The 27,946-nt window shown below is 57.8% G+C and overlaps 2 protein-coding genes across 7 annotated transcripts; one reads left to right on the top strand and one right to left on the bottom strand.

The window, feature by feature from the left end:
- Positions 1–5: 5 nt before the first annotated feature.
- Positions 6–15,368, bottom strand: LOC142045365 (lysosomal alpha-glucosidase-like). 4 transcript variants are annotated; one of them, XM_075058797.1, is made up of 20 exons: positions 15,153–15,368; positions 9,028–9,565; positions 8,670–8,815; positions 7,558–7,723; positions 6,949–7,045; positions 5,772–5,891; positions 5,401–5,519; positions 5,201–5,332; positions 4,311–4,421; positions 3,374–3,487; positions 3,137–3,221; positions 2,678–2,795; positions 2,182–2,315; positions 1,910–2,061; positions 1,608–1,756; positions 1,376–1,517; positions 1,097–1,195; positions 805–969; positions 576–722; positions 6–346 (listed from the first exon to the last, which is right to left on the bottom strand). In XM_075058797.1, exons 2-20 carry the CDS (start codon positions 9,553–9,555, stop codon positions 284–286), a joined length of 2,787 nt encoding a protein of 928 aa, XP_074914898.1. In that variant the 5' UTR covers positions 9,556–9,565; positions 15,153–15,368; the 3' UTR covers positions 6–283. The 4 variants fall into 4 exon arrangements, with proteins under 4 accessions (XP_074914898.1, XP_074914899.1, XP_074914897.1 ...); XM_075058798.1 differs by lacking the exon at positions 15,153–15,368 and adding an exon at positions 14,020–14,040; XM_075058796.1 differs by lacking the exon at positions 15,153–15,368 and adding an exon at positions 10,795–10,873.
- MAFK (MAF bZIP transcription factor K) lies at positions 13,346–27,940 on the top strand. Of its 3 annotated transcripts, none has more exons than XM_075058799.1 (3): positions 13,346–13,466; positions 21,770–21,849; positions 23,051–27,940. In XM_075058799.1, the coding sequence occupies exons 2-3, from the start codon at positions 21,814–21,816 to the stop codon at positions 23,483–23,485; spliced, it is 471 nt and encodes a 156-aa protein (XP_074914900.1). In that variant the 5' UTR covers positions 13,346–13,466; positions 21,770–21,813; the 3' UTR covers positions 23,486–27,940. The 3 variants fall into 3 exon arrangements, with proteins under 3 accessions (XP_074914900.1, XP_074914902.1, XP_074914901.1); XM_075058801.1 differs by lacking the exon at positions 13,346–13,466 and adding an exon at positions 19,643–19,661; XM_075058800.1 differs by lacking the exon at positions 13,346–13,466 and adding an exon at positions 20,822–20,843.
- Positions 27,941–27,946: the final 6 nt, after the last annotated feature.

Genomic DNA, 27,946 nt, shown 5'->3' with positions numbered 1-27,946 from the left:
GTCACACTCCCAGGACAAGCTCTCCACGTGCCTTTATTGCAGCAGGGACCGCGGGCACCCACGCCTCGACACCCACCGCCCACCCAGGGCCAAGCCCCCCACCCTGAGCCCCCCACCCGGTCCCCAGCCGTGCTGGAAGGGGGGGGGGGGATCCGCATGGCGGCAGGTGACAGTCCCCACCGCCTCCTCCGCGGTGGGATTCTGGCCTCAAGGGCTGGAGCATCGAGCATCCCCCAGATGGGTGGTCTCAGCGAGGTGGGGGTCACCCCCGCGGCCCCCCCGCTCACAGCCACTGCAGGGAGAAGCCTTGGCTGAGGCTGAGGCCCAGGTCGCTGACGGTGAGAACCTGCGGGAGGAGAGGAGACATTTTGGGGCACAGCCTCGGCCGGGGGGGGGGACGCGGAGCATCCTTTTCCCTACGCAGCTTGGCTGAGCTCCGCTCCCCCTGAACGCCGACAGGGCAGGAGAGCCACCCCGGAGTCCTCACCCACCTCCTCGGCCACCAACCCTGTGACAAGGGCTAGCAGATGAGGGATGGAGACCCCCAGGACGGGGACCCCCAGATGGGGCCATACCTCATTGTCCAGGTAGGAAAAGGGCTTCTCCTGGCCATTCAGGAGGACCTTGCTGGGTGGCTTCCGCACCCCAAAGATGCTCAGTGTGCCAATGGTGACCTCGGTGGCCTCGGCGCTGGCGTGGAGGACAGTGGAGGTGAAGATGTTCTGCGGGAGGGGATGGCATAAGCTGAAGGTGGCCAGGTGCCATGGGACCCCCCCCAGCCCTGCCCTCCCCACCGCGTTCCACCTGCGTGACGTTGAACACCAGGTAGGAGTAGCTGCCCCGCTCGAAGGTGTCCAGGCTCTCGCCATCGTCCCAGAAGAGGTCCCCCCACGCGGTGGCACTCTGGGACAAAGCCACGATGAGGCGCAGGGGATTCCCTCGGGTCTCCTCGCTGGTGGTCCCCGGTTTCTGGGGTTCAAAGACAGAGGTGCTGTAGGGTTGCGAGCGGCCAGGGTGGGGATCCAGGTGCTCGAGGTGCTGGTGGGGACGCGCACGCTGTGGACCGACCCCAGGGAGGTGACGGGTGGGCGCTCACCTGGGTGGGCAGGATGGCACCCTCCCGGACATGCAGGTTGAGGTGCTCCAGGGGGGCTGACATCTTCAGCATCTCTCCGCTGCTGTTCACTGAGGAGCCCTGGGCAGGAGGCGAGAGACACGGGTGTGAGGGGGTCGGGGGGGGCTCGGGCACAGGTCTGGGCACAGCAGACCCCCCCAACGGGGCTTGCTGGGCTCAGCCACGGCTTCCCACCCGCAGCCCTGAGATGGTCGGGCAGGGGCCGGCCGACCCCCGGCCGAGCGCCGCGGTGCTCCTCACCGTGTAGAAGTCGTACCACACGCCTCGGGGGAAGTAGCCCGTGACTGAGTCCACCCCAGGCTCCAGCACCGGTGTCACCAGCAGGCTCCGGCCCCACAGGAACTGCCTGTCCAGCCCCAAGGTGGCCACGTCCCTGGGGAACCTGCGGCGGTATGGAGACGCCGCTCAGATCAGCCACTTCTCCGTGATCCAGCCTGAGCATCTCCCCGGCTGCTGGCGGGAATGCTCTTACTCAAAGAACAAGGGCCGGGCGACGGTGTCCCCTTGCAGGTGGGCACGGTGGAAAAGGGTGTAGAGGAAGGGCAGGAGGGAGTAGCGGATCAGCAGCACGTCCTTCATGGCCGTCCTCGCCGCAGGGCTGAACACCGTTGGGTCCTGGGCCTGGGGGAGATGCGGGGAGTCAGCAGCGGCCCCATCCCCAACCCCACCAGGCATCCCCACTGCCCCCGACCTGCATCCCGCATCCCACCTCCCGCGACCCGCATCCCACATCCCACCCCTGGGATGCCTCCCGCTGGGCACGCTGCCCTCCACCTTCTCGTTCTGGGCGTTGTGGTTGCGAGCAAAGGGGTAGAAGGCGCCGAGCTGCATCCAGCGGGTGCACAGCTCCTCCGAGGTGCTGCCGGAGAAGCCGCAGATGTCCGCCCCGACCAGCGGGATGCTGAAGAGGCTGAAGCTCAGCAGCCCTGAGGGCAGGGAGAGTCAGCAGGGCGCGGGGAGTTTCAGAGATGTCTCTGAACAAGCAGAAAGCTCGATGGAGCTGGGGGTGTTGGTGGGGGGGTCTGCGTGCAGCCTGCGCTACCCACCTGGGATGGAGTAATACATGTCCTTCCATTGGCTCCGGTTGTCGCCCAGCCAGTGGCCCGAGTACCGGCCCTGGCTGGGGAAGGTGGAGCGGGAGATGACGAGGGGACGCTTGCCCCGGATCTGGATCAAGGCGCTGGAAAACAACAGGGAGATCCGGGGGCAGTAGGTGAGAGCAGCCTCCCGGGAGTTTGCCTTGTCCCACAGCGGTGGAGGGAGAGGTCCAGCCCCATGGCAGCCCTGCGGTGCCGGAGGGTTGGCCTGAGCAGTACAGGGAAGGCTCAGCACCAGGACCGGCTTCACCCACCCATCCCTCCCTGAGCAATTTCAGGTCCCCTCCTCTGCTGGGTTATTCCCATCCTGGAGGCTGTGAGCAGCCAGAGCATCTCCCCTTTGGGTCAGATACTCAAATCCCCATCATTTCCCTACACGGCCCCGAGCAGCAGGATTCTGTCCCATCCCATCCCCAGGCCAGCGGGAAGCAGGATGCTCAGGTACCTCGCCGTGGCTTTGGCTTCCATCAGCCCGTAGAGGTTGTGGAGGTTGTAGTGCACCGAGGTTTTCTGCTTCGCCGAGGCACACACTGTCTTTGCGAAGAGGGAATCACCCAGCACGGCTGCCAGGAGGGAGAGCCCCTGTTGGCACGCGGTGGTGGTGGGGTGCAGGGGACACGGACCCCCCCCCCCCAAGCTCACTGGCTCCGGGTCAGCCCTCCCACACGCAGGAGTCAGCTTTCACTGCCAGCCCAGCGCCGAAAGCTCATGCAGACGGTCGCATCCTGCACCCTGACATGGCTCTGGCAAGCGTGCAAGGCTTGGGCATGGATACCGGCACACGCAAGTAGGGATGGAGGCGATGTCTCTTAAAACCGGTTTTCCCCCATCACACTCGGTTGCCAGTGTTCTCAAAGCACACGGTACCTACCAGCACCTCCTTGTATTTCATCTCCCTTCCTACCTGGCGTGTAGGGTGGGCTGTCGAGCTCTCCCGGGGGGCAGCCGTCTTCAGACCCATCCATGAAGTTGGATGGTTCATTCATGTCCTAAGCAAATTGTGGAGCAATTTCAAGGGGGAGGTTTTAGGGATTAGACCTGGAAAAGCTGTAGTTGAGGGACAGACGGTCCTGCTAGGACACACGCTGGGTGCGAGCCCAGCGGCTGGCAGGGAGTGACCCGTGGGAAAGGAGGCACTTACGATCCAGAGGCCATCGAAGGGCACATGGGCATGGAAGTGCTGCAGGTTCTCCAGCCACCACTGGTGCGTGTCTGGGTTGGAGAAGTCTGCAAAGGCAGTGAAGCCGGGCCAGACCTGTGGGGACACCACAAAACCACGGGTTTAGTGAGCCGGCGATTTGCGGGGGGCCACCAGATGGAATGGGGTGCCACAGGGGTGTGAGCATGCTGAAGGACCAAGGGTGAAACAGGCAATAAACCAGAAGATAAACCCAGGCCAACTGCTTCGAGTCCTGAGTCCTGCATGTACAGCATCCCTCCTGCCTCCATGGTACCTGGGAGCACCGGGGTGCTGAGCACTCCCTCACAGCCCAGTGGGCAGTGGCAGCGGACGGAGCGGCCGCTCTGCCTCCGCTTGCACAAGCCCTGACACCTCCTAGCCCAGGGCCTGTCAGGGAAGAGCTGTGATCTCTCCATGCTTTGCCTCACTCCAGGAATTTTAGCCGATACATTTTTCTCCATGTTTTCAGGCTACATCAAAAGCCCCCTCCTTGTAGGTAGCAAGGGAGAGCCGGTGGGAGCAAACAGCCGGAGGGGGACAAACTAGGAGGGAACCACCGCGGAGCAGATCCAGAGGCGCGTGTCCATCGCAGACAACCTCCCGTCACCCCAGAAACGGGAAGGGAGAGAAATCAGATGACCGCCCTTGGGCAGCACTGCCGACTCCGTTAAGCTCATATGACTTCCACGGGCTCCTCCGCTGGGGCAGGAGCTGGCTCCCCGGGGTCGGTGGAGAGGCCGGGAGGTGACACACAAGGCTGAGGGCTGAGCCAGGCTCTGGCAATCATCCTGGAGAGGTCCCTCGGCCGCTTGGCTTTCCCTCCAGTGCGAGGGATGAAATCCCAACCCTGCTATTGCACAGCCCTGCGGGGCCGGGATTTGGCCCCAGAGCTCCTCACCTGCCCGATGAGCGGCTGCCCCCGGGTGGTGTTGAGGAACAAGCCCCGTCTCAAGCCTTCATCGAAAGGCCAGTAGGAACCGCGAGGATTGGTGCTGCTGATGCCGGGATCCTGGGGACGGAGCAGAGAGTTAGCGCCATTCCCGGCAGACCGTGGCCCCTTCCCCCTGCCAGACCGGTGTGATTCAGAGAAGAGGACAACCCAGACAGGGTTAGCCAGAGCCCACACACGGCGGCTGTTTCCCCCAAGGGGAACAGAAACTTGCTTCAACACTTCCAGGCATGTTTTCTAAAATGCCACTTCTGCAAGTCCCCAGGACCTGTTAGGGCGTTTTGGGGGGGGGGGGGACGACAAATAAAAGAAATCTTGCACTTATGCAAGAAACGTCGGGTCACGGATGGGCTTGGGCTACAACAGGGAGTTCAATGGGCAGGGAACCTGACCTTTCCCTCCCCAGGACCCCCTAGTCCCCACCGCCCCCAGCAAGCAGAACCCGCACCCCCTTTCCTTGCAGAGGGAAGAATGGAGATCACAGCCGAGTCACGAGATCCCAGCACTCGTGGGGATGTGGGGGCATTCGAGCTGAGCACCCACAGGTTAAACAGCCTGACGCACAGTTCCTCCATTCTTTCACCCACGGGGGAGAGGGGCATCCCTGTACTCCCACAGCAGACAGGAGCACAGCACGAGAACCTGGCCTGTGTCTCCACGGTCCCTGCATTAGGGGGATTTCCAGAGGCAGTTTACGGTGCCCAGCACTGGGGACCAGCCTCAGATAAAAATCCCCAGGGCTGGGGATGATCAGCTGGGACCATGAGCATCCCTTACGCCTCTGTCTTACATCCCGGCTCTGCAGCAAAGACAGCACAGGAGGAGAGGAGGAGGAGTACCAAGATCATAACGTAGCGCTGCCTGTGTTTGTGGAGGTCTTCCACCAGCGAGGGGAGGGAGGCAAATTTCTGGGGATCGAAGGTGAAGTCCCGGTACCCGTCCATGTAATCGATGTCATTCCACTGTGCATCCTGCGGGACAGAGGCTCAGGGATGGGTGACGGAGCCCGGACCCGACCTCCACGGGTCTGAGGGGTTACCTGGGGGATCTGGTAGTTCCTCATGGCTCTCACGGTCTGCCACGTCTCGTTGCTGGATCCGTAGCCCCAGCGGCAGAGGTGGAAGCCGAGCGCCCAGAGCGGCGGCATGGCCGGGAAGCCTGCAGCGGGAGGACGAGAGCATGGATGGGGTGCCCCAAGATGACAGCGGCATCTCAAAAGGATGGGGAGAGGGGGAAAGGAGGCGATTGCTGACCCATGATGTGCTGGGAGGGCTGGGGATAGGGTAGCTGGGGACCACTGACCCCTCCCCAGGTGGGAGGGCTGGGGATGGGGATGAAACTGGGGTGAGACAGGGGTGGGGGCACGGGGAGGGTGCCTGCAGATGGCCACGCTGGGGTGCGGGCACTTACCTATCACCTGCTGGTACTGCTGGATGACCATGTTGGGATCAGGCCCCAGGAAGATGTAAAAATCCAGCACCCCCCCGATGGTCCTCCAGGTCAGGCCCGGAGCAGGCTGCAGGACCACCTCTTGGGCGGAGGGAGGGGGAGGAAAGAGAAAAAGACAGTGACAATCGGGGAGCAACCCCCAGACCCCGACTCCCATGGTGGGGACCAGGCAGCACCACAGGCGACGCTCAGCCTCTGGCAGGGGAATGGAGAAATCCCTGCTTTCTGCTCAGTGGATGCTGAACGGGCATCTGGAGGCTTAAATCATCACAGCCCAGGGAGATCGCTGGTTCACTCAGGGAGAGAGCTTGCTATCTTAAAAATTTGTTCTTCAAGCCCAGAGCCGCACCGTTCTCCCGGCTTCCACTTAAAGACCAAGCACATGCAGGGCTTTCCTTCGCATCCTCCCCCCCAAATCCCCTCCTAAGTGAATCAAGAGCTACTTCTACAAGCGAGCGTGTGGGAACAAGGGCTTTCCTGGGAAGGGCTTTTCACATGAACGAGCCCTTGAACCTCAGCTCAGGTGGTCGCATCTCCCGCCAGCTCCTCCTCGGGAACATCGCTGCCATAAAGCCGAGCGCAGCTGGAGCCACGAGAGCCCCGGTGCGCGCAGCATCATCCCAGCTGGCTGCGAGCAGCGGCTGCTGGGAGTAGACGGGTGGTCGCCGGTGCCGTCCCCGACACGGCAGGAGCCCGCGGGAGCTGACACGTTATCAGCTGGCACGCACGGGCGCATCCCACGGCCACAGCCGGCGCGGCACAGCTGGGAAGAGCGCGGGCGGCAGACGGCATTCCCCGGCTGCGCCCCAGCCGTGCCACGCCGCTGGGCCTGGGGGCAAGGCCGTTTCGGGTGGAGGGGGAACGGGCACGGACCCACCCGCGAGGGACCTGCTTTTCCGATGGCAACTCGGCAGCTGGGCGTGTGGTTAAACTGCTCGGCAGTTGCTAAAGAGCCTCGCCGTAGCCAGGAAACAGATGGCTATGCTTAATAACGGAGCCATCAAACCACATCTTTCCCTTTTACAGCTTCCTCTCGCCCCAAGTTCCCGAACCGGCCGCTCCGGCTGCTCCCATCTGTCCCCACCTGCCAGGTCCTCCTCCAGGGACAAGCTGGCCCGGGGTCCCCCGGGACACCTACCCATGGCGTTGCTGTTGAGGAGGAAAACCCCGTGAGCATCTCCACCCTCCTCCATCACCAGGTAGAAGGGGTGAGCGCCGTACAGGTTGAACGATTCCTGCAAAGAGGAGGTGCCGGGTGAGAGAGCAGCTCCCAGGCAAAGCGGGAGAGCCCCTGCGTCACTGAGGGTGAATAAACAGCCCCGAGTCGCATCTGCTGCCACCACCTAACCAGGCATCTGTCACTCCCCATGGGGGACGAGGTGAGGGATGAGGATGGTTTCGGAGCTGGTGCTGAAGGCCATGGGAGGCTGCTTCTTTCTCGCAGCTCGGGGGTTGCTACTGAGCTGGGCTGGGCGAGGGAGAAACCTCCTGCCTCGCCGCAACCTGTTGCACGAGCGGCAGGGTGGAGCGGAAAACAGCCGGGGCTCTCGGAGCGCCAAGAGCGTTTTGCAATTGCTCTGAAATCCTCCCTGGCACGTATCTGCCCGTCGGCCTCGACCACCCCCTGCCTCTCCCGGTTCTGCTGCCCACCCCCCTGCCATGTTTTCCCACGGCTTGTCCAATGCACTGGAGAGCGGTACCCCTGTCCTTGCCCCCTGCATCCCTAAGGGGAGCGAGGAGATGGTACCGTGGGAGAGACGTCGCGGGCCCACAGCGTGAGGGTGCTCCAGTCCAGGCTGTGCAGGAGGGTGCCACGGTGCTCCCCCAGCCCGTAGAGGAACTTGGACGGGAGCAACGTGGATATCTGGAGAAACTGGTCAGCGAAGATCAAGGGGGCCACGGTGGTGTTGAGCCTGCCGGGGTGACACCGAGGAAGAGAGAAGGTCAAGAGGGGATGCTGGGATCCATTGGGATCCATTTGCCCATCAACAATTTATCCCTTGCCTTTCGAAGCATCCCAAGGGCCAGTACAGCAGTGTATGTCCCACCCCGCATCCAGCCCCAACACCTTGGCCCAGGCAGCAAATTCGGGTCCGGCCGGACACGAGGCACAAAGCAGCCTGACCCAGTGTGGCACAGCCTTGCCTTTGACACCAGAAGTTTCCACCCAGGTTATTATTAACCATCGAGGCGATACGGCAGTGGGGTTTCTCAGCCTGTTGCTGCTGATAAGCAGCTCCCAAGTAAAGGATGGACCACAGGCACCAGCAAGCAGGAAGGAGGAGGAAAGGATGGGATCCCGAAACACCCTGACCATACATGAACTGGCCTTCGGTGCTAACGGCAAAGCCATGGAGGTGACCAAGAGCTGCGCAGCAAAGCCACCTGCAGTTGTTGTCCCAAAAAAGCCTGGAGCTGTGGGTGTTCCCACACCTTGGACAGCCAGGGAAACCCAAAAGCAGGGTCAAATAGGTGAAGCCACAACCCTTCGGTGGTCCTTTCCCCAAGTCAGCAGGTCCCTTATTGGTGACGTGCTGGGGACCTGCACAATGTTTGGCTGCTGTAGGACCTGGCAAGGAATTAGGGCACTGGGACGTTTTTGGAGAGGTGTTGATCCCATCCAGACCCGCCACGGCCACAGCAAGCATGTGGCCAGCCCATGAGGCCAGGAAGCCATGTGCTGCCACATCCTCACATGAGCACCACTGGAAGGACGAAGGCGAAGAGCAATTATTGCCTGGAGATCCTGCAGCGTGCTTTTTCCTAACGAAAAACCTCTGGAGAGTGTTCTGGAGCCTGCCTAGGGTGGGATGAACTTCTCCCCACCCACCACAGGATGCAGAGGAGGTGGGTTCTTACAGCACTGTCCCCGTCGCCTTGCGCCGCAGCAGCACCCCAAAGGGGTTTCGGGAGAAGTCCAGGCTGTAGATGGGGTTTTCTGCTCTCTTCATCACCGGGGGAACCTCGAGGGGAACCTCGTACCGTGGGTTGGCCGCATCCGTTATCTGCAAAAGGGAGAAAACGTGCTTTAAAGACCAGCAAAGCAAGAGGACAAAGGGTTGGAGATGCTCATTGGCCACATACAGCCATGCCTGGAGCACAGTAGCTTCCAGACTCAGTCTGAGCAGGGGACAGTCACCGATAAATTGGGGATGGAGCGTGCAGGGGTGCAGGACCGCAGTCACAACCTCTGGAGGGCAGCCAGCGGGAAGCTCACCTTGATGTGCAGCCGCGTGTCCGTCTCAAACTCCACATCCAGCCTCAGCATCTCGATGTCCCGGGGGTAATAGGCCTTCTCCCTCCGCACCAGCAACCCCACCATGCCCAGTGCCGTCTGGTTGAGGCTCTCCAGGGTGTAGCTGGGGAAGTCAGGGGGGTAGAAGCACCAGGGCACCCCCTGCTTGCCCCCCGCTGGCAGGGGGCTCTCAATGAAGCAGCACCCCCGGCTTTCGCAGAGCTCCTGGGTCACCACCACGTGCCGCTCCGGGTAGCAGTCAAAGCGGTGGCTTTCGGGTATCAGGAGACATTTGGGGGGTGGCGTGGGTCCGGGCCAGCCCCCCGATACTTGCCGCAGCACCCAGACGGTGACAGTGCTCAGCAGCACAGCGGCCACCAGCAGCCCGCTGCCCACCCACCACGGGGCCAGCTTCCCACGGCCGGCAGGCGTCGGGATGGACCCTTCCTCCTCCACCCAGCACGCCGCCGGCTGCGGCACCGCCGTTGTCAGCTTCTGGTACGACTTCATCGTCCTGGTGCTGGAGTGAGGGGGAGATGGAGGCAGGCATGAAGGAGTTGGAGGGGGAGAGCTCGCCCAAGTCTCCAGGACGGCTTCCCCGCTCCCGCCACCGGCGGTTCGGGCAGAGCCTGCCCGCCTCTGTCCACCCCGGCTCCCTGCATCGTGATGTCTGCACCCTCGGCTAAGGTGCACGTGGCAAACTCGGCAAAGGATGGCTTTGCCAGGGTTGGGTGGTCCTGACCTTGCCGGCGCGCGGGGAGACGCTGCCACACGACTCTCCGCCAGCCCCAGGGGACAAAGTGCTATCGGCCTGAACCCCACCTGCTCTCGTGGGGTAGCAGAGCGGCCACTCAAGGAGTTTTTTCCCGGGTCTGAATTTACGGGCTGCAGTGTTTCTGGAAGCTGCAAGCAAAACCGAGCTCCCTCTGCCCACTGGAACGGAGCCGTGGTGCCGGGAGCTGCGGCTCCAAGGCGTGGAGCGTTCTCTGCTGTGAGCATCCTCTGCTGTCGCCCAAAGCCCTGAGTCAGAGGTTTTAGCCCCGGGGAGGGCTGAGCAAGGGAATATGCCCTCAGTCTTTGCCTCCCACTGATAAAATCTGATTTTAACAGGCTCTCAGGCAAACATCTCCCGGACTGTAAGCGAAGGAGACCCCCATGCTCCTGCTGAGTGCGAGGAGCAATCTCAGCACCTTAAATAAGAGACACAACTTTCTTCTCTCCGTCTCCTGCCCGAGCCATAGGCACTCAGACCCCGCTCGCCTCCGCCCTACCATCTGCAAAAGCTCAGCAAAACAGCTCTCCCCCAAAAGCAGATTTTATTCCCTGGCAGCCCTCCCCCAGCTCCGGCACCAAAATGGCTCAACATGCCAGGGCCTGGCTCCCGAGCCACCCCTGAGAAGCAGCGCCTTGCCCCACGCAGCACCTCAGCCTTATGCAATCGCCGGTCGCTTCCCCACGCGTGGGTGGCTTCGGGGTGGCTGCAGCCACCCGCCGTGGCCGACGAGCACCGTCGCGCCCGGCGTGCGAACCCCGAGGGACCTCGGCATGCCACCAGCCCATGCACCCATGCTCATGCCAAGCCGCCCCGCGATGTCACCCTGCAGCGGTGGCATTTGGGGGGGGAGACGGACAGCCAACGCCTGCAGCCAGGGGGATCCCCAGCCCCGCACGGAGAGGCATCGCATCCCGGGACCCCCCCCTGCCAGGCCTGCCTGGGCCCCACTCCGGCCATGCCAGGCGCTTACATACACATGTCTCCTCTTGACATTGTGGCTGCGGGCAGGCAGGCAGCAGGCAGCAGGCAGGCAGGGCTCCCAGCCGCTGCAGCTCTGCCTGCTTCACCGTAAAAACCCTACAAGACGCCCGGCTCCTACCGCTCCTCTCTAGTAGCTGCGCCTCCACACACGCCTCTCCGGCGACTTCTCAGCAGCACGCTCCTCTGGTTTGTGTGGTTTGTATTTTTATTTTTTTTTTTAATATATGTATCTACACTCAATCCTGTTCAAACGCCCCAAGGTGGGGAATATGAGAGATCAGCGATTTTTTAGATTTTTCCCAGCCTGGATGCATGCAGGGTCACAGACCCCGGAGTATTAATGCCTCTGCTCCCCTTTTAGGGTGAGAGCACTTTACCCAAAGCAGCGTTAAAGAGGTGCCTGTGCTGAGTCCTGCACCGTGGCTTCAGGGAATCACGATGCCAGATGTGTTTTGAGCACACAGCGGGTGGGCTAGACCCACAAAACCCCACACTTCCCCAAACTAAGCCCTTTTTCCATCCAGGTTTTCACCAGAGGTCCTTCTTCCCATGCACTCCTGTTCATCTCGTTAACAAGTGTATATAATTGCACACTCCCTGCCCAGGCTTTCTCACTCTCGGGGGACTGGAGAGGTGCTCGTTGTTTACTATCGAAGGCCACTGCAGTCTAAAGGTCAACAGCAAAGGACAACAGACCTTTGGAGCAGAGTTGCTTTCCCCAAGGAATGAAAACAAAAAGTAAGAGCTGTTGTGAATAGGACGATTCACCCAGAATTTCAGGTGACACAGCCCCCCCGCCCCACACCATATGTGATCTGTCAAACCCATGTTGTTGCAAAGACAGGGGAAAATACCTTAATTCTAGTGAGCCCCACGCGTGGGGCTGTCATCACAGAGGGTGAGACCCCCCCACCCAGGACACAGCCACTCCATCCCTCCTGCCCTTGGGGACCACCGTCTCGTGGATGTCTCAGGGAGAAACCTTGGATGATGCAGGGTGGCTCTGGCCACTGATTATACCACCCAGCGAGGGCATGGGGGCAGGTGGCCATTCTGAGGACATCGGTGGCCCCAAGGGTCCCACCATGAGCACCCCTCTCCTTGCTTGTCTTGGCTCCCTGAGCCACTAGAACCCCCCCCCAGGATGTAACAGAGATCTGGAGACAAACCTCAGACGCATCAGTGAGCACGACGGGGATGACTGAAATCTGCGTTCCAGCCCAAGCTCACCCCGTCCCAGTGCCTGGGACAGGTTTTCAACCAGTGCCTGCAAATCTGGGAGTGGTGAAGGCCAACGCTGTTGCAGCCACATTGGGTGGCAGCTTCTTGCCGTCACCTGGGAGCTTTAACCAACCTCATTAGCTCAGTTCCAAAAAAAAAAAAAAAAGGTGTTTCTTAACAGCAGGGAGGTGCGTCTGCCCAAACCCCGCTTCAGCCAGGGCTCCCTCCGGCTGCATGGACCTGTGGGGCTGTGCCAGGCGTGGGGCTCCCCACGTTTTGCAGCTCGTGTTGTGCAAAAGGGAGCAGCGGAAGATGGGATCTTACTCAAAGCCTCCACTACGGCCCTTAGATCTGCCCCGAGGGTATTTGGCCCTGAGGCTGGAAAGCACAAATTGCATGGGGCTAACGCAGGGTTTCTAATATAGTTATGAACATGAAAAAAATCAAAGGGAGCCCAGTTTCGATGGCGGCAGTTGGCTTTGGTCAACCACCAGTGTTATTACATTTTTTGGGATGCATTTTCCTCATTGTTGGATGCTCGCCGTGTCTGAAACACCGCTCACGCCATTGGGGTCAGGGCGTTGTGTTAGCAGCTCTCGCAACTGCGCAAGGGAAGAGCAACGATTGGGTTCAGGATCTGGCCCTGGGGCAGGATTTGGCCCCGCTGCGGCGCTCAGGGGGCTCCGGGACCCACCAGTGCAGGGGTGAAGGCCAATCCGGTGGCCGGTGGTGGAGGGCAAGCCCTGCCAGCGGCCACCTCACGGACCCCGGGGACCAAAACAGGCCCTTGAGCACCCCGGAGACCCTCATGGTGCCCAGTCCCCGTTCTCCCCCCGCCGCCTACCCCGACCCACTGCAAGCCCACCCACGCGTGAGAGTGCAAAACCCCACGGCCACGCCGCGCCCCCCCCCTCCACCGGGGCCGGCCGGGGCAAGCGGGAGCTTTCGGAGCGCACGGAGCCGGGGAGAAACCGGGGGGGGGGGGGTTAGAAACCGGGGCGCGGTGCTCGGCGCCGCGCACCCCGAAGCGGGGTGGGTGGGCGGCTACGTGACGCCAGCGCCGAGGCCCCGCCCCCCCGCCTTCCCCGCGCCCTTCTTCCCCGCGCCCTTCCCCATGAATGAACCTCGCGCGGGGCGTGGCCGAGCCGGGGGTTTGACGCGTCGCCGTCGGGGCGGGGCCGGGGCCGGGTGACGCGCTGCCCGTGACGCGCCATGCCGGAAGCGGCGGGGGCGCTGGTTGGTCGGCGGCGCGGCGGGGGGGAGGGGGGGCCGCCCCGCGCTTGTTGTTGTCCGCGGGACTCGCTGGCAGGGAGGGAGGGAGCCGCGCAGCGCCCCCCGCCGCCGCCGCCCCCCCCCCCCGCCGCCGCCGCCGCCGCTGCTGCCGCCGCCGCCGCCGCCGCTCCCCCCGCCCCGGGCGCGCGCGCGCGCTCCCGCCGGCACGCAGGTGAGGAGCCGCCCGGGCGCGGCGGGGCGGGGGCGAGCGGGGGGGGGGTGGGTAGGGGGGAGGTGGCCGCCCGCTGCCACCGATTAGGAAAGGGAAGGGGGGGGGGGGGAAAGGAGAGGGAGGGGGGAGAAGCGTCTCGGTTCGGTCCGGTTGGGGTCCGGTTGGGCGCGGGTGGGGCGGGCGAGGTAAAAGTGCTGAGTCACCACCGCGCCGGGCACGTGGTGCCGCCGCCGCCCCTCGCACCGGGCCGGGCCGGGAGGCGCGCACGTGGGTTCCCGGGGGGGCGGCGGCGATCGCTCCGCGTTAAGGGAGCGGGGGCGGACCGGGGGTCGGGGGTGAGGCGGGGGGCAGAGCGCGCTGCCCGCGGCTGCCGCACGGTCCCGAAACTCCCGGGGAGCCGCCGTGGGGGGGGGGACACCCGGCGGCCCCGCGGTCACACCTTGCCCCGCCGCCCCAACCCCAGCGTCGCTCAATCACCCGCGGGACGGGACCGGCGGCTCCCCCCGCACCCCCGGGGCTCGGGGTCCCCTCGGGGAGGAGCCGGCGGGCTTACCTCCGGGTGATGTTTTCCTCCCTTTTGTTGTTATTTTTATTTTTCTGTCCCCCCCCCCCCTCCCCTCCCCTCCCCAAGGATGAGCGCGCTGCCTCTGCCTTTGAATGGTTCTTAAAATACATGTGAGGAAACCTGTTGTGACGCCGCGCGTTCCGCCGTCTAAAAATAGCTGCTTTTGTAGTAACGGAGGGAACCGGGGCGAAGCCGGTGCCGGGCAGCGTGGTGGCAGCCTCGGTGAGCCGCCCCCCCACCCCATCCCCCCCCCCCCCCATCCCGTTATCGGGCTGGAACAGCCGGTCCCGGTGGGAAACGCCGGTCCCGGTCAGATGGGCTGGTGGGGGGTTCAGGGGTGTGGGTTTTATCTCCCCCCAGCACTGCTGCTTTTTGGGGTTGAGGCTGGGACGGGGGGGGGGGGCGGAGAGGTGTGTGGTGTGTTGGGGCCGGTCGTGGTGGTTGTGGGGAGGGATGTGTGTGCTGGGGGGGGGGGTAGGCCCTGAAAATGGGGTGCGCTGGAGGGGGACACACATGCCGTCTGGGAGCGGGTGCTGCGGCGTGACTTGTGTGGTGGGCGCGGGACGGTTTGGGGATGTAGTCGGAAATGGGGTGGGTGGGGGGGAACCGCTTTTGAACTCCCTGCCAAGGCACTGGCGTGAACTGGGGAACCATCCAGGCCGTGAGCGAGGGGAGCCGAGGTCTCCGAACTCTCACAGCGCGTTTGAGAGAGACCTCCTTCCTCCTCCTCTTCCTCAGGCTGAGAGCCCGCTCCCTTCCCTCGTGGGCTGCTCCGTGGAGGATTTATTTTACAGGTTCTGCTGAAAGCAGGCCATGAGGTCTCAAATTAGGAACGAGCCCCCCTTTGGGCAAAGTTGTTACAGAAAAGGGAAAGGCCTCCATTTTTGCTTTCACCTGGCCGCCCCCTCCTTCACCAGCGTTAGTCCTAAAGCTGAGCTGGGACTGCAGAGGGCAGCGGGGGGGAAACCAGTAAAAGGAAAGTGTTCCCCCGGAAAGCTGCACGCCTTTTTCTTGCACTTTCAGTCTTTATAAGCCCTGTCCGTCGAGAAGCACAGCCCTGCGCCCCAGCCCGGCACGTTGCGCTGTGGTGCTGTCAGGGTTTTAGCACCAAAGGAATTTACCTTGTGATTTTTCTCACGGATGAAACGGGCACGCGTTCCTCCGCTTTTTTTTTTCCCCCTCTCTTCTTCCGTGTGTACGCGGTGCTGCCTGCGGAGAAGCCTTCCTCGTACAGTCACTTCCTAGAGGTGATGGACGCCGCGGTTGCCCAATGGCAGCACGCAGGGCTGCGCGGCACCGGAGTTAACTCTGGTCATAACCGGCGGAGGTGCCGGACGAGGGTCCGGCAGCAACAGGGCAATTGCCGCAAGATTGGGGCGTACGGGCGTTCTCGCCGTCAGGACGCCCTGCTCGCCGTCTGCGAGCTCTGAGCTTGTCGGGGCTTTGCACCTCAGTTGCGTTAAATGTTCCTGGCTGTGTTACGCCAGGCTCGTACCCTGCTTCGCAAGTGTTTCTGAACCAGAGGCAGAAATTTGTTACCTTTTTTTTTTTTTTTTTGCTTGCCTGTCAAGGACAGCGTGCTTTGTCATGTTTTATGTCATTACTGCGCCGTCGCCCATCTCGGCAATCTGTTGCGGCAAGGAGTTCAGTACTGCTGTGTGCCTCCTGAAAGGGAAAAATACAGATCAGCTCGATACACTCTTCTTGCCATCAACATTGGAAGATGATTAATGGCGTGGAATGCGCTGCAGAACTTGGTATTGAAAATCTCTAGCTGTGTGAGATGTTTGGGAAGCGAAGAAAGGACAGCTGGGAGCACTGGCCCCTGCGGCAGTCAGGGTTTGTGGGATAAGCTCGCTCGCTGATCATTTTTGTAAACATCCAGCTGTGAAATACTTGAGCAGTGCTAGCACTTTCAATTATCAGGAAGTTTCAGGCTCAGCACCCTGTAGAGATGAACGGCAGTTTCCACTTCTGTCTGAGCTATTGTTTCAGGCTATCTTCAAACTCGGGCAGAGAGGCTTCCAAGCATGAAGCAAGCACAAGCGATGCAGTGCTCTGTGACCGTCAGCACAAGAACTGAGGAGGAAAAGGCAGTAATGAGAGCAATTACCCTGCCACTAAACTCCTGAGCGGAGGGACGGGTTGCGTAGCAAATCCCGCTGCTTTGCAATATTGCAGGACCCTGAATAGCGATGCCGTTATGTTCCATTATTAGCAGTCGGAGAAGACGTCCAACTCGATGGCTGGCACGTGGGGTCAGGAGCAGCGAAGTTAGGAATCCCGATCCCAGCTCTGCCCCAGGATCCGGCTGTGCATCCGAGCAAGTTATTTGTTGCTCGGTGGCTCAGCTCGGCTGTCCGGGGGGGACTCTTCTCTGGGCTAGTGATGCTGAGGCGTAATTCTGGTGTAGCTCTGTCACCGCGTTTTATAAGCGCGTGATGGAAAAAGTGCTGTATGCTTGTCAGTACCGGGGCTGGCTGCCGTGTGCCTTTCCCCTTCAGCCACCTCCACCGTGAAGTTTCTGAGGTGACACGCAAGCGTACCCTCCTGGTACTCCGTATCCTCTGCTCCCTAACCACAGGCTTTCTGCAGCATCTGAGTAGGTTGTTTACCAAACCACTGAAGACTGTCTGATCCGTGTCCAGGCTTCCCCAGAGAGTGCCTCAGAGAGCTGTGTCCTGGCAGCTCTCAAATGCGCTCTGAAGGTTCCTGAATCTCCTCTTTACTGCTGGATGCTGGTTCCGATCCATAAGGGAAATGGAAAGCTGGCCAGCTGGGCGAGGGCTGTGTGGAGCTCCTCTAGAACAGTAAACAGTGACTCACCCCCTCCTTGTGTCTTCTCTCTCTTCATGTCAAGTATATTGCCTCGCATATGCTTCTACTCTCTGATTCACACCATCAGGCCGTCCCTCCCCGCTCTCATTACAAATGAGTGACAAGCGTCAGTCTGCTTTACAGGATGTGTGAAGATTGTCAGAGCAGGAGAATGGCTTTTTGAATGATGGGGAGGGGGATGGTGCTCTGCCTACCATGCTGCAATGTGCTGGAAATCCGTGTCATGCCTCCGAGCGGCAGAGGCACGGCGACGAAGATTTAAGCATCTGTAGTTCCCTTCACCTGTCAGCTCAGATGTTATCCTTGGTAGGCACATCCATTTGGCTAGCGCTCTGGAGCTGGGAATAACTTGCGGATAAATGAGGAATTTAACTAAAACAGCTGCCTGGGAATTAAATCGCCGCATTTGGGAATGAGTAGAGTATTCCCTGTGTAACCGTCGGTGCTGAATTGAGACGCGGTGGCAGAGATCCCCATCGCTGCTTGAACCTTACGCTGTTTTTCTGCCCTCTGGAAGTTGTCGCTGGCCTGGCTGACGGTGAGGGTTGCATGTTTTCAGTTTGCTGTACGTGTCTGAGGATGAAAGCTAAACACCAGCAGGGCTGTCTGCCAGGCACTCATGTTCTGGCTAGGGTTGTCTTTCAGTGTAGAAAGAGTTTTTTAAAATTCAAGTTCATCTGTAGTTGCCGGGTGTCGGCAGTGACTTTATAGTAATTCCTTAACGCGTAACGCACTTTGAAAGCCCTGTAGCGTGGAAAGTCTGAAATCTCATTCTGGCATGTTTTCTTTCTTAATTGCAAACCTTGTGTGGAAAGCGAGCTCTGTCCTACCTCTGCCCAAGTCAGGCTTTCTGTCGTCTTCTCCTTCCAAAGTAAAGGGAACTGGGGATCTCCGCACGGTCTAAGTTGAGACCAGCAGGCTTGGGATGTCAGCTGGAGACCTCCAGGTTTTTGGGAGGATGCTGCAAGAGGCATAGGAGTCGTCTGAGAGAGGGAGAGGGTGTTGGCAAGAGCTGTCAATGGGTAACTATTGCAGAATTACAAGGGCTCTTTATGTAACCCACAGTCAAAACACTTGCTTTAAGTACAAGCGTGGAGCTGCACTGGAAAAGCCTTTGCCCCTTACAGTTGGTGTATTACTACTCGCCGCTTTTATTTATGTAGCGTTCAAAGTGTGTCGTACCGCTTACAGACTAGAGATGTAATGCGGTCCTTGTTCCAAAAAGCCGGGCTCCTAATTTTAGACGTGATGCAGCAAACGCAATTAAGAAAAGAAGGGCAGGAATAGGGTAAAGACTAAAAGGGTTCTAATAATCAAATCGCAGGCAGGGTCCCAGAAGACCCCTGTGCAGCATGTTTAGGGAACGCTGCTGGGTATGACACGTTTGCAGGATGGTTTACGATTGTGTTGCGGGGTTTTGCCTTCTAACTGTGGGAGATGCCACGCTGATTTTAGTTGCTTGTTGTTGGTAGCTGAATAGTCCCAAATAATCCTGATGGGAAGGATTATGTAGGCGGAGAGATGGAGATGGAGCCCAAGGCCCCGGAGGACCATTGGTGAGGATTGCGAGTGTTGTTGTATTGGTTTCGAGCGGAGCCTGGACCACACCTGTGGGTTCACCTAGCGCGGAGATAAGACTTGCCCTGGCACTTGTGCCTGCGTGCGAGACTTGAGCCTGTTGGAGTGTTCCTACCTGCACTACCAAATCCTGCCCTTAGGGTCGGGGCAGACCCCAATCTCCCACCCTTGTTGGAAGGGGGCCCGGCGTCACCATTCCTGGCGGTGCTCTGAACCTCCTTGCTCATCTCTGTGCCGGTGGCGGCTCTGGCCCATCACCCCCGGTGCAACCGGAGGGATGCCGGCCCGTCTCGGAGGGATGCCGGCCCGTCTCGGAGGGATGCCGGCCCGTCTCGGAGGGATGCCGGCCCGTCTCGGAGGGATGCCGGCCCGTCTCGGAGGGATGCCGGCCCATCCAGGGCGCTTTGGCGTGCGGGGAGAGACCGCCGTGCGGCACGAGACCCCGTACCGAGCACGAGGGCATCCGCCGAGGAACGCGCGGGGTAAGGAGACGTCGCTTTGGCGGCACGGAACGTGCGACAGGTGACGAGACGGGGTTTTGTCGCACCGAGCCGGAGCATCGCTGGGGGTGGCTGGCGAGCCGACCCCCGCCGGCGGCAACCTCACCCCTCGGCTCTTGTTTTCCACGATATTTTACGTTTCTTTCCGTCTCTGCGCGGCCAAGCGGCCCTCTTCAGTTTTTCCATCGGCCCGGCGTGGAAAGCGCTTTGAAGACGCGCTGGGTGAGGATCAAAAGGGCTTTTTGTGTAACGGGTGGGTGTGACGGGGCCTGTCGTCGGCCTCCCCCTCCTTTTTGACTTTCCTTTTCCGGTTTTTTTAGCGGCGCGGAGTGCCGCCAGCGGGACGGCACAGCGTGCCCCTTTCCTTGTAGGGACGGGGGCGGCGAGGGAGGGGGATGCTGAGGGAAAGGAAGAGTATTTTTTTTTTTTTTAATTTTTTTTTTTTTTTCTGATGCTGTGGGAATGCGAGCTCTCAAAACTCTGTAAACAGCTGGTGACTCACTGCATAACTATGGCACCAACTGCCTGCGCGGCCCGCGGCGTTCTGCGTCTGCAGGGAGGGGGCTGCCGGCCGTTTCCTTTACGCCCTGCCAGCGCCTCGGCTCTCCTGAACTCGCCGGGACCGTTTGGCCGAGAGACGAGGAGCTTTTTCCTTCCTTTTCCCTTCCTCCCTCTCCGTCCTAGCGCCTACAGGTCTGCGCCTCCAGCCTGGAGGTAGGGGGGTGGGCGGCGAAACGGCGGGGGCAAAAAAAAATAAGAGGCGACGGATGGCGAAAAGGGGCGACGTTGGCGTCCGAAGAGGCTCGGGCGTTTGCGGGAGATCCTGCCGGCGGTCGGCCCTCGTGTAAAACACGCAGCCCGGCAGCGGCCGGAGGTCGGGCCCGTTCCCCGTCCCTCGGGGCTGGGGGTCGGGGTTTGGTCCCCTGCCCCGTGCCCGGTCCGCTCCGGAGGTCCCGGTGAGGCTGGGGCCGGTGGAGGTGTGCCCGGGGTAGGGTTGGGTGCTGGAGGTAGAGGAGGGAAGGACTCGGTGATGCTCTAGAAAACGCGGCGCACACCAGTTGCTGTAAGCGGTCCATTCATCACGGAGCATCTTGGCTGGTGCGCGGTGCGGCTGTCCTTGTCCCTCCTCCAGACATGGAGAGCTGTGCTGTCTCGGGCTTAAAAATAGAGGAGGCGCCTAAGTACACTCCCTAATATCTAGGATAGTATCTCGCAGCTTTGCATTTACAGGATTTTTTTTTTTTTCTTCTCCCCCCTGCTCCTCATCTCGATTTTTTTTTTTTATGTAAGTCGTGTGATGATGAGGTGTCTCGAATGTTAAAATTCAAGTGACAGCAGCGCGGGCTGAGCCAGCACCTTCACCCACACGGCTCCCACCGGTCCCCGTACCCCACCTTTGCACCCACCCCCCCCCCCCCAAATCCCGCCACCCCCTGTTTGCAGATATGAATGAGTTTGTTTACTCTCCGACGACCTCGTGATGTCTTTGCACAGACATGACCTGAAGTCATTATTGCTTTTGGGCTTCTCTGTTTCCATGACGACTGTCTCCGGGTTGGCTACTTTCCCAAGGTCACCATGGCAACTATCAGAAGGGAATCATGCTTGGGATGCTTTGGCAGGATTTTTCATGAATGATTAGGATGTGTGACACGATGCAGACGTGGAAATGGGGAGGGTTTGGGCTGGGCTGGCGGAGCGGGCGGGGGGTGGAAAGAGATTGAGGACTCCCGCCAGACAGGCTGCGCGCTCTGCGGTGCCGCTGGGTGCGCAACCCTCGAAGCCGCCGTGCGTCTTTGGGGGGGGGGGGGAGAACCGGTGCCTCGCGCCCTCCCCGCTGGGGGAGCGATAGGCAGAGGCTGTGATGGTGGCACGGCTGCGGTCGCCTCTCTCGCGGTAAGGTACCCGTCACCGCGGGGCGAAGGTTTTGGATGGGAGGTGCGGGCAGGTGGAATTTTTTTTTTCTGCGAGGCGCTGATGGAAGGGGTGTAGTCGCCGGCTAAGGTGAGAGCGAAGGGCAGCGTCTGGGCGAGGGGACGGTGTCTCTTGTCTGTGGACATGCCTCCACGTCGCTAGAAATACCAGGCGGGTCGGCTCTCGCAGCCTGGGGCCGAGAGGATGGGGAAGCAACAGTCTGGGTGCATTGGGAGAGGAGAACTCCTGCCTTGCTTTGTTGTCAGGGGGCTTTTGTTTCTGTTGTTTGGGTTTTCTGGTAGCATCTCCTTTGGGTGGGGACGCCACTGAAAGCAGGTTACAAACCAGGCAGCTTCTTCCTGGGTTGCTGATTCAATTTCGAGCCGGGTTAATAATAATCAAAATAAGAACGAAGGGAGTTGTTGTCTTGTGGCTTTCCAGTGCCTTTTATGAGCGGAGGTAACTCTTAATTCAGTCCCTAATAGGCCATTCTGAGCGTCTGGAATTCCTCCGGAGGGAGGTGAGCTAGTGACTGGGCCTGGGAGGCCGCGCTCCGCGCTCCCCTTGAGAAGGGGTGGCCGATCGCAAGGCAGCGTACGCTGGTTAGCGTAACTGTTGTTTACAGGCGGGAGCTGGTGTCCTTTCCCCCCCTCCCTGCCTTGTCTTCCCTGCTTAATCTTAGTGCGGTTAATAGCAAAACCCGAGGTCTTTGTGTTAAAAAGCAACGCGCTTGTCGACGCGGATTTCGCTTTCTTGTGTCTGAATGGGGTAAACTGAGTCCGTCCCGCCGTCTGGTTATTTCCTTTAATGGTGGATGAGTTGGGGGTTTGGCCCGCGTGTTGGGTGTCATCTTTGTACCTTCACCTCTGAGGTTACCGTAACCTGAAAATCTTGTTTTGTTTTTCCAGTTGCAATTTCTGAGCACTTTTGTCCGGAAGACTGTGCTCAGGTTATGACGACTAATCCCAAACCGAACAAGGCATTAAAGGTAGGGAAGAAGGCTGAGTGGGCAACGCTGGGTGGTGGGGGAGGCTGTCGCAGAACCGCGCTCCGTGCGACATCAGTTGTACTTGACTGTTCTTTTTCATTCTGAGAGACTCTTAGAAATGGGTGCCAACACAATTTCCCACTGTCTACAGGAAAGGTTAAGGTAGAAGAATACCGGTGATACCCAGAAAGAAGTCTAAAGTCTCTGGGATGGGGTGGAGGCTAGCGTATTCCAGTTGCTATCCAAGAGACTTTTGACTATAGCGGGTATTGGCAGCATCCTGAAACCAGTGTTCCCAGGCCTGCCGGTGAAGTACTGCTCTCAGGGCTGGGAGGCACTGGGGAAGGAATGCGTTCAGCTGGTGTTTCTCAGATCCATGAGACGGTAAATGCCCCCCACATACCAGCTTGGTGGGCAGTCTGCACATGGGTTGTGCGTGCATTGTCACAGTTTCTTTCCAGTGTCTTAGCTTGTCATTCCAGATGTCCTGCAGTCTCTGAAGAGACGAAAGGATGATGTCTTAAAGGTTCTGGACTTGATGATCTTAAAGGTCTTTTCCAACCTAAATGATTCTATGATTCTGAAAGTAATTGTGGCAGCAAACCTGCTTGAGAAAAAAGCACAAGGCCGTGGTGTCTTTCTCATGTAATTTCAGTCTCTGGCCTGTGCGCCAGGAAAACCAAATCAGGCTGTGGTCCTTGAAGGCAAGCAGGCTTGGTTTTGTTCACTGCTTGTATAAGCAGTCTTCAATGAAAAGCCACAAAATGCCAAATTAAACCCCGCATACGAGTGGCTATTTTGTTTTTGAGATGCCGCACTGGTGTCCCAGCATAATGCCGGGGAAAGGTGTCATCTTTAGCATTCGGTATGAATTCCAGGTCCTGACAAAGGAACACAAAGGGCTTCAGTCTGCTTTACACTTATCTCTTTAAAAATCTTACTGTTCGGTTCACACTGGCTGTGTAAGGCTCACTGCTTTCTCTGACTTAAGAGGGTTACCCAAACCCAGATGACAGCAGTGCTCGGATCTCTGCCGTGTTTTACCCCGATGTTTTAGTGGAGCATGCGCTCTCTACAGTGCTTCAGGGGTGCTTTCCAGGTAGCGGTGTGACGTTGCTGAGGGGTGGCCTGTCTCTTTTCGCTGTCCAGTACCTCTGTTCCCATAGGGTTGCTGCTACCCCTGTGCTGTTGGTATTTGCAGGTAAAGGAGGAGTCAGGAGAGAATGCCCCAGTGCTGAGTGATGATGAACTCGTGTCAATGTCCGTACGGGAGCTGAACCAGCACCTGAGGGGTCTCACCAAAGAGGAGGTCATCCGTCTGAAGCAGCGGAGGCGCACGCTGAAGAACCGGGGCTACGCTGCCAGCTGCCGCATCAAGCGTGTGACTCAGAAAGAGGAGCTCGAGAGGCAGCGGGTTGAGCTGCAGCAAGAGGTGGAGAAGCTGGCCAGAGAAAACAGCAGCATGAAGCTAGAGCTGGACGCCTTGCGCTCCAAGTACGAAGCACTCCAGACCTTTGCTCGTACTGTGGCGCGAGGGCCTATTACCCCGACCAAAGTTGCCACCACCAGTGTCATCACCATTGTGAAATCAGCCGAAATCTCATCCAGTTCTGTGCCGTTTTCAGCAGCATCCTAGTGTCCTCGGTGGGGGGAACTAGCAGCCTTTCAGAGGGGAGGGGAAAAGGCTCTTATGCATTGTTCCGGAGTCCTTGGTCACGTCAAGAATTGGCATTTTAACAATTCTCTTCCAAAAGTGCAAAATATAGAGAGAAAAAAAAAAAACGAAAAAAAACCCCCAAATCTACAAAGGGAACTTAACTGGCTGCTTCTATCTGGACTCGGTGGCTCCATCAACCTCTCGTGTCCAGGATTTGAGCTCTGTATGCAGTACAAATTGCAAGATCTGCTTCCTCCTTTCCCCTGCCTCCCCAAACCCCTCTCAGCTGTGGGCAACTTTCCAGCTGAGAGAAGATACCTGAGGAGCCTCCGGAGTCTTCGTGAATGATGCTCAAGAGCCAGGAAACAGACGGACCGTAGAAATCATCATGTGAGATGAACGTATGGAAAAAAGAGTTTCCTCTAGTGGCATCCTACTCCCTGTAAGAAGGGTCTCCCCTACCTTCCCCGCTTCCATCTGATATTACGAGGGCAGGGATATAGGCTTTTTGGATTAGATTTCATCCTGCTATGAGTGGATGGGAGCGGGAGGACGATGGAGACTAATGCTTGGGTCTGACCACACCCATTAGGAATAACCTTTTGTTTTCAATCCATGCTGTTAAAATATGGAAAAATATATATTTTACATATTTTAATATGCCCCATTACCTGTGTGGCCTATAAAAACTACATTGCAGCCTCCTTTATTCCAAGCCCAAGTTTCCCGATAGCTCCTTCCCTAAGGTGTGCCTGTGAATTGGGTATATTTATGCAGTTTATTTCTTCCAAATGATCCGCAGTCTTGAAGTAGCAGCTTTTTTTTTTCTGGATTCCCTGAAGCTTAAGGGAAGGAGGCACAGTAAACGCTGTGAAGAGCTGTGCGATGGGGAGGAGAAGGGGAGACGAGGAGGAAAAATGCTGCAAGTATTACCAGGTGGGGGCAGAACTGGCTGCGAGACGGTGGGACAGTTCTGCCGGGATCAGCACTATGAGAAGGGGTTTGTGCAGAGTATTTCAGAAAGATGATTTTAAAGCACTGAAGTGTAACTAGAGGGCAATAGCGTTCGGACGGGAGGAGAGAAGTTATAGAGCCTCCTCTTTGGCAAAAGCGTTGGTAGGTTAGCAATGGACATCCCAGCTGGAGAGCTGGGCTTGCCAGTCTTTGATGACTAGAGAAGGGCTATGGGGAGGTCGGATGGGAGCTGGAAGAGTCTTTTCCTCTCCATAGCATGTCAGGCGCTGAAGTTGGGATCCAAAGAGTACAGTGAACAATCCTTAGTGTTCAGACAACCTGTGTGAATGTGACCCTGAAACTTGACGCTTTCTCTTGGGAATGGGTGAATTATCCCGAGAGGCGCATGGAGGGCAGGATGGAAAATGGGTGTGTGTGTAGGGGATGGAAGATTTGGGATCGAGAAGTCGTTCGTATGGCTCTGAGCAATGGTTTGGGAGGGATTTCTGGCTTGGCAATGGGCAGGAGGTGGGAAGCTGAAAGGAGAGATTCTGCTGTTGCGCAGCAGCGCTGAAAAGACGAATGTTTCCAGGTCACTGTAAAAAAAAAAAAATAGCTATGTTGGTGTTTGTGTGTTTTGTTGTTGTTTTTTTTTTCTTTTTGAAGTAGGAAAGAAAAGGGACTGTGAGTTTTGCAGGGCAGGTCAGAGACTTGTGGAACGGACGATGCCTGTTGTCACGCAGGTGAGAAGAGAATGAGATTGCTGAAGTTTAAGATGAGGAGAAGAGCTTAGAGGATTTGGGCTCCAGAACAGAAAACAAAGATCACGGAGAACTCACGAGTGTTTTGGACTGAAAGAGAATAAGCGAGTGCCACCGTTGTTGCAAAGGGGACAGTGAACTGGCATCTGACACCCAGTATAATTTGTTGTTTGAGGCTTTGTCTTGCCTTGAATGGCAGTAAGTTTGTAGAAATTTAGTGAAGCCCTACTTGTCTTTGGAAGAAGTTGTTAGCTTGCTTTTCCTTTTTTTTCACCTTGTCATCGGAGTCTCTGGATTTCCCAGGAGGGTCCTTTGTGAAATAGGTTAATGAAAAGAGAAACCTCAGACTTGGTTCTCGTTCAGTCCTCAACATCGACATCCGTGACCTTACTGAGCCAGAAAGGGTGTAAGTGAAACGCTTCCTGAAGGCTCGTTACCCCTGCCAGATCCACATGTTATGGAGGGGAGCAGGGAGTTTCCTTCAAGTGATTTTCCAACACGTAGAGTTTGGATGACACTTAGCGTTACCTCATTTCTCCTCCACTCCCTCCCTATCTCCGAACAGGCAGATCGATGTCCTGTGTATCAGTACCAGTTATTGACTCCCACAGCAGAAGCTGAGGAAGAGAAAGATGTTACTGTCATTTCCTGGTCCTCTCATGTTCTCCAGCTCACAGACATTGGAAACTTTCCCAGACCTTACAGGTGCCTCCGAAAACAGGCAAAATGGAGACTCCTGGCACTGTTGGGGCTTTAAATGAAAACTTTAATGAAAAAGGCCAGTTGACTTGAAAATGCCCAAATGCTTCCAGTCTTTAAAACAGCTCCAGAGCTCCATAACATTCCTGGCTAGATAGGAACACCCTCTGGCTGCCCTTGACCCCCCTGCAGGGTAAATCAGACCAGTCGCACCGAGGGGGACGGAGGTCGAACTTTGTTCCGTGGGGTCTTCTTGCTGTTGGAATGAGTTGAGAAACATATCTTTACGTGGCACTTCCCTTGTGGCCAAGTATTTCTTTTTTTCCAGTTCTTGGAAGGGTGCCAAAGGCTTGTCCAAGTGATTGCTAGTTTAGTGCTGGTAGGCACTTAAATCTCTGGTCACTCGATAAAGAACAAGAGGCCTGGGTGTTGTTAAAGCTGTTGATACCATAGCCATGGTAGGTAATCCATATTGGATATCCATAAGGACCACGTGGAAATATTTAAAGAGAGAGAAATATATATATAAATATATAATTATATACATTTTATCGTACAGATTTTTCGTAAAAAAAAAATAATTTTTTTTCCAAGTTTGATACTGTAAATCTTTATTAAAAGAAATTGCCAGTCCAGGGCTCCCTGGGTGGTGACCTGGAGGGGAATGAAATGTCCTGGCTAAACTTCCACAGAGGGATCAGAATTGCAAGGTAACGTGGAGGGAGGAATGACCCGAAAGCTGTTGACCGCATTGGAGACCCAGCTCCTCCACCCTCCGCCCTGGAGGGCCCTCCAGCTTGGGGTTGTCGCATTGCATTCCTCTGGGGTTCGGCTTGTTTCTGTTGGTTTTTTTTTTTTTGGGTTTGTTTTTTTTTTTTTTTCTGGTTTGTTTTGATTTTTTCTCTCCGTCCTGCACTTGCAAGCCTGACACCCAGGGCGAGCGCCGCTGCCTGCGGAGTTGCTCCGGCAGCGCTCCCCCGCAGCCGTACCTCTCGCTTGTCTCTTTGCTGCAGTAGTTTGGATGCCGGGGCTCCCTTCTCTGCCCCTCTTAATTTGTTCCCCCCCTCTGCGCCGCTGAGGAGCGGGGGGGGGCTCTGGATTTGAGTGCTGAGACCCTCTCCCCTGGGCCTGGCCTTTCTTCGGTTGCTCCCCATCCGCAGTGTGACGTGGGGAACCGCGGGCTGGGTGGGAGGCAGGAGAAGACGAAAGCGTTGGGCAGGGACCGGGAGGGACATCTCTGTTCTTGTAGACGTGTTTGCTGTGCTCTCCGTTGGGAGCGGGGAACCTTTTCCCTCCAGGGCAGCTCCAGATCCCTTTGAAGCAAGTCAGCGTCTCTGCTCTTGCCCAACTCTACCGTCTGCCCGGAGGAGACCGCGAAGCGCAAGCTTAGAGACCTGGGTGACACCGCAGCAGCTCCGGGGACGGCCGGGGAGGGGACGAGGGTGAGCCGATGCGGAGGCGAGCGGTGGCGGGGCTGGGCGCGATGCCACGGGGAGCGCGGAGCGGTCAGGCCACCGGACGGCTCAGACCCGGGGAGGAGGAGGTGGTGGCATTTTTTTTCTCTCTCGAATCATTTAAACTTCATTGTCATGATTGTTTTTATTTAAAAAAAAAGAAAAAAAAAGAAACGAAACAAAAATGAAAAACTTTTGTAACGTGGATTTGTTTTCCTTCGTCTGTATTTCAGTCTGCTGGGGTGTTTCCGTAGATGGTGGATACTTGCTTTCATTTTTTTAATGATAGAAGTCTTCTGTTTTAAGTTGTTTTTTATCACCAGCTCATTCTATCCTCTGTGGTTACTCAGTAATTTCATTTCAATATTTATTTTTGTGCTGCTTTTTTATTATAAAATAAATTATTGATATACCAAGCAATGTGGATTCCTGTTTGTAAGGCGAATAGCCCTCTGTATGTGTCCATTACTTTCTCTTGACAGCCACAACGTAATTTATTGCTGTAAATTTAGCTGCAGTGACTGGTTTTTTTGTACCTTTCCAATAAAGCATTTTCTGGTTTCAGACTTGCC

Source organism: Buteo buteo, chromosome 27 (genome assembly GCF_964188355.1).
Source record: "Buteo buteo chromosome 27, bButBut1.hap1.1, whole genome shotgun sequence".
Classification (NCBI taxonomy): Eukaryota; Metazoa; Chordata; class Aves; order Accipitriformes; family Accipitridae; genus Buteo; species Buteo buteo.
The sequence above is the reverse complement of the archived record's forward strand: the minus strand, read 5'-3'. Positions and strand labels throughout refer to the sequence as shown.